This window comes from Lygodium microphyllum, chromosome 21 (genome assembly GCF_053477565.2).
Source record: "Lygodium microphyllum isolate KBCC chromosome 21, Lygodium_microphyllum_v1.1.10, whole genome shotgun sequence".
Lineage (NCBI taxonomy): Eukaryota > Viridiplantae > Streptophyta > Polypodiopsida > Schizaeales > Lygodiaceae > Lygodium > Lygodium microphyllum.
In genome coordinates, this window is record NC_141155.1 from 85,294,138 (window position 1) to 85,299,978 (window position 5,841).

Sequence of the window (5,841 nt, forward strand, 5' to 3'; positions counted from 1 at the left end):
TATATATTTTTGAGCGTGGCTTTCACAATCTTCGAAAAATTTGCGTTTTATCCTTCTTCGTATGCTGAAAATGCTTCAGCAAACCGGCGTATGCGTAGAGTACCTTCCAATGAACAACTTTGCAGTTCGGAGTTTCTGCGCAGGAATAGCCCTTCTACGAGTTTTGAACAGAAGTCAGTTTTGACTCCAATTGATTTGTCTGACTTGCAGAGTACCAGACTAATGTGACTTGCAGAGTTTGTAGACTTGTAGAATTTGGTTGCTTTATGGAACTTGCAGAACTTTGACTTGATAGACTTGCAGAATCTGATTGATTGTGTGTGACCTATGTAGCTTATGACTTAGCTTAGTAATGTAACTTATGGCTTACTAAGCCCAATCTGATTTTGAGGTATCGCGGCATGCTGTCGTCGCGTTTGAAGACGATGAGTTCATACTAACGCCACCCGAATTGAAATTTTGGTTAGTAAGCTTCTTAAAGATTAATACTAAGCTTTATAATTTTTTAGTTTTAAGCTTTTTAAGCTTATAGTCATGAAACTTATCTCTGGTTCTTGACGACTTGTATGTGAGGATGTAGGAGTGGTCCTCCGCCTCTGCAGACCGGTCCTTCACGATCCGGTGATGGAAACAGGGGTTCTTGATCGCCAGGAATCTGCCTGTATCGACCGTTCGCGACGAGATTAATCGTAGAGCCCGATCGTTCCAGGAGCTCCGCCTTCGCACAAGATGGGTAGCGATTGGAAGCTCTTGATCTCAGCTTCGCTCTGATACCACTGGTGCGCAGATCGGATGTTGTACGCTTGCGTAGTGAATGCCGGAAGATCCCCAAGAATAATAGAACTCTACTTTTTGCACAAATTACAAGATAAAAAGCATGAACGACAAGAGCAAAAGACCAATTGGGTGCAATCTCCCCCCATGCCTTGTGTGAGCGCTCCACAAAGCATGTATTTTATATATTATTCATCTTCAAGCTCAAATAATAGCCCAAATTACAAAATAGCAAGCTTTTAGCTTTTGAGTTTGCTTTAACACAAAATAGGAATAAAGCTAATGGATGGTGCCCAAAAAGTCTGGCATGCCCAATACAATGTCCATAATCGTGCGCCCATGCGCATACAAAATAATAATAATTATCCAACGCCTCAATAAATAGGCGTGACAAAATATAGGCGCCATGCCTAAGGTATGCGCCCATCAAAATATAATCAATAAATCGAATACTCGCTATCCTCCAATGCTTTCCTCCGCCACTGCTGCTATCTCTACACATCAACTAAAGCATTCACAATCATTAGTAAAATAATACAATTAAACCGACAAAAGTGAATACCTAGCAGTCTTCAGCTACATAAATAAATCAACTGGTTAGAAATAAATCCTAACCTTAATTTATTACGAGTGCGCACTCTAAACTCATCAACGTTTATTAATTTAATATGCATTTTGCGGAATCACCCGCTATGGAATCACCCATGTACACACTAAATTAATGAAACGCCCGAAAAGGACAGGCGTCCCCATCAACTTCTTGCACAAAGAATCCACTTTGTGTATGAGTCCCGGTCTTATCAAAGTTTACGGAATCCACCGTAAAACCTCACGGAATCCACCGTGGCACGGAATCCACCGTGAAATATGCCTCCTGGCATCACTTGTAAATGGGCATTAGGCACCCACATCTCTGCTTTGATTATGTTGTAGTGTTGGTTTGGTGGTCTTTTGAAAAAAAATGTTTTGGGGGTAGAAAATAATCTAGCTTGTAGATATGGCACATTTAGAGAGTAGTAAAGTTATATAACTCTTGTAGCCACATCCTACTTAGGAAGGTAAAAATGGTAGGTACTAGGGGCAAAAGAAGGAAACATCCCCTACTAGGATCCCCTATAAAATTAGGGTGAGGCCCAAGAATATAAGGGGGCTAAGGAAGAAATAGACATGCTTTTATGACTAGGGAAAGGGGACTAATCCAAGGTAAAGATTTTGTGGTCCATTACATATGAGGCCCTCTAGAAAGGGGACTAATCCAAGGTTAAGATTTTGTGATCCATTATATATGAGGCCCTCTTCAATTCCATAGTTTCTCTAATGGTATTATTTTTGGAAAAGTTTCACCTTTTCACCAAAAATAGGATCCCCTAAGGATAAATGCCAAATAATATGTTATTTTAACACCCAAAGCACGTGTCATTTAAGATTTAGAATATTGATATTTTATCACCTTCAATTATAATGCTAAAATATGGAAAATCATTTGATATATGTGAAAACCACATAGAATTTATGAATATATGTGACAAGTTACTAGTAAAGTTGAGGAATTTTCTATACAATTTGCCATTGATAGTCAAGACATATGTTTCAAAAAGACACAAATTATTGATTGTTGCCACTATTGAGTTACCTAGAGTCACTAAGTAACATTAGAATATAAACATTTGTAAGATATAAGCAACATATATGAGCATACACAAACCAAAAAAATCTCATGACGCTTGTACAACAACACTAAAACATTTACACTCAAAGATGTAGCGAAGATTATGCACTTTATAAATCTAAAATGAAGTCTGACCTTGAAGATACTTTCCTAATAAATACACCTTTGTGGAAACTACTTTTCTCAATATGAATCTCTTTAATAAAATTTAATTGGTAGAAAAACGTGACCTTAAATGTTCTATTTTAATGTACAATCCACATGGGATTAACAATGCTAAGAAATCATACACTCTTGTAGCCAACTTAAAGTTAGTCTCCACATTACGTGGAAAACTAACTAGAAGTCATAAAGGAGGTTCTTAAAAACTTCCGTGTGTTGTGATGTGAGTGCAAGTGAGACACTGATACCACCATCTCTTTCTAGTCTAGGTAAGAGAAATGCAAGTCCTTCAAAGCTTATTCCTGCAGGACCCATGAATATCGGCTTCCCCCATCCAAAGTTTGCCTCATAAATGGGTAACCTAACCCAACTGGTGATTCCTAGATTTGGAGATCGGAATGTATGGGCTCCTCTCACAAGACCATACAAATCAGATTGCAGTTCCAAGTAATCCAAAGCCGAACGTAAATATTCATTGTCCATTTGATTGAGGGCCTCTTTAATCTTCTTAGCACCATATGCCAATGGTTGATCAATCAAGTCCCCTACCATGGCAAGGGGTGATGTAGTAAATATCACATTCCCGAAATAGTGCATTGGCAATGGTGGAATCAACCTTGACCTTCCATCAGTAGCAATGTACAACTTGGTTTCCTGGTGATGAGAAAGTTGTCTTGCTTTGGAAATACATTTCCATACATGGCAAGCAACAACTTCAAATGTGCTGAACTTTTCACATACCTTAGTCTCGGATGTTGCTTTCCTTTGCAAAATCATGATCTGGTCCTTGGTTAAATAAAAAATACATTGGGCTATTCCATGATCATAATTGCTCATCTTCAAATGGGAATTAAGTAAAGGAGGTGGAGATTGATACTCTATGTGCACAAAGGAGAGAGTTGGTGGGTCTCTTGCTTTGAGAAGGGTCCTATCTATAAGAGGAGATACTTTGATGTAGTTACACCCTTGTGCAAGGTAAGCCCAAGTGTTGATGAAGTGCAACCCAGATGTTCCATCTGCAACATGATGCTCCATGCCGACACCTAATGTGGCATTGCCACATGTGAAGAATGTGATCTGCATACAAACGAATGCAAATTAGGAAGCTGTGTTAGTGAGGTATTGGGTTCATGAGAGAGAGAGAGAGATCGCGAGCGTGCGACTGATAGTACCTGCAAGACCAGGAGGGGATAAGCGCCAACGCCCTTTGTGTAGTCGATTGAAGGGATGAGGCGTCGGAGGGAGAGAGTGGGGGAGAAGTCACCCGCAAACTCACGCATGGCGACGTCCGCGCGAGCCTCGACGAGGAGGACGCCGCGGCCGTTGCAGTCGATGCAGAGGCGAGGCGGGCGGCCAGTTGCGACGTGAGCGTCCTCGTCGTCGACATATCGAAGGCCGCCTGCCATGGGGTAGAAGGGGACCAGGGCCCGCGCCAGGGCCTCTGCCATCACGTCCCAGCTGAAGAATGGCGCCGCTCCTGCGAACTTAGCGTTATCAGTAATATCGCTGCAGCCGCCGCCGCTCACGTGACGTTCGTAGAAGTACACGCTGGTCGTGTGTATGTTGGGGATGACCATGTCCAGGTTGGAGTTCCACAGCATCCTGTTCGGGGTTGCCTCCGTCGGGACCACCATCGCACTCCTCGTTATCGCGATGTTCGCCGTCGTCCCGGCCATCTCTCTCTCGCTCGCTTGCTTCGTCGCCATCTCTCTCCGCCTCGGTCTCTGCCTCTTTCTGATCTATCTGTGGTACTATGAAGCTGCCACAGTATCCATCAATCCTTCATGTCTATCACAGCTTCAATCAATGATCCTTGAATACCCATTCATATTATAAGTTTGCAGAAACGCTTACCTGTGCGGCAGATACCGGCTGTTCCCGCTTGCCAAACAACGCAACGTCCGCGCTGGGATGTATCAAAACACGCAATACAGTCTCTAGTTGTCATTTTATATGCGGGATTACAAGATTTCTGCCGACCCCATGAATCGAGTAAATAAATGAACTGCAAGGAAACTTTGTCAATCCGCATGTGCATGTGGTCATGCAGCTACAACGAATAAGATTTATGACTCATTAATTGGTTATCGCAGCAAAGGGTTTTTATTAGGGATGATGTAAGTGTTGGTAATCAAAAGTTCATTTACCATTGAAAAAAAAACAAAAAATAAAAGTTTGGTAAGAAATAATTGATTAATATTGACTAAAATAATCGAAGCATAGACTTATCAAGAGTTATATTAATGTTGACAAACTCGAAAATATAATGTAGCAAGCAAAAGTTTATTAGACCCGAGAAAAAAAAAAAACAAAGGGACCTCTAAACTTCAAATGGGGAGATTTACTAATGAGCAAGGGTTTATTAAACCTTAATACAAACAATTAGAAGCACACTTAGCCTATGTCAAATGAAATATTGAAACTTGGAAGTCCTACTTAACATGTCTCAAATGCTACCATCAAACCACACAATATTAATGATGCAAATGCTCATATTTTGTACCTAAATAATGGTAGTTGTTTATGGCCCTTTTAACCCCATTGTAAGAGCTTGAGATGCACCAAAAACATGGTCAAGACTCAAGAATGAAAATGCCTATTCTCACCCATTTTATTATCACTCATATACTGTCTATATTAGTAATATACATACACCATTTTTTTGTTTGAATATACATGCAACATTAAAAAAAGATTAAAAAGTTAGTAACCAATACTTACATTGACCAAAGTCATAAATGAAAAATATTTTAGGTTCAAAAGGTTTTAAACTAAGACTTGCATTGTCAAAAGGTGCAGACTAAAATATTTAAGTTTTAAAAGTTATATTTTGACAAGTGCATTTTCAAAAAGGCATATAATCATAAAGGTTAAGATATCCATACATAGGTGGGGTTAGAATATGTGTTCACGGATGAAACAGAATTATGTATCTTAGTACATACTACCACTAAACCACTCACCTTCTCGTCTCGGGGATGAAGAAACATATGCTGAGAAAGACAAAATTAAATGTGTCACTAACCATTTAGTTGATCGAGCATCCTTATGATGGACTTTGGTCCGCAAGAGCATTGATTGTCCCATTACCTGGGAGACTTTCCAAAAGAAATTTTTGCAGAATTTCCTTCCTCCTCAATTCCATGAAAAAGCCATCAAGCAATGGGATCTTCTACAGCAAAGAGATCGCGAACCTATTTTCCAATACACTGAACGTTTCTGGAATGCCCTACTGC

The 5,841-nt window shown here is 40.1% G+C and overlaps 1 protein-coding gene across 1 annotated transcript; it reads right to left on the reverse strand.

Moving 5' to 3' along the window:
* Positions 1 to 2,782: 2,782 nt before the first annotated feature.
* LOC148018235 (shikimate O-hydroxycinnamoyltransferase-like) lies at positions 2,783 to 4,239 on the reverse strand. The gene is made up of 2 exons (XM_087661706.1): positions 3,778 to 4,239; positions 2,783 to 3,682 (listed from the first exon to the last, which is right to left on the reverse strand). Exons 1-2 carry the CDS (start codon positions 4,237 to 4,239, stop codon positions 2,783 to 2,785), a joined length of 1,362 nt encoding a protein of 453 aa, XP_087517832.1.
* Positions 4,240 to 5,841: the final 1,602 nt, after the last annotated feature.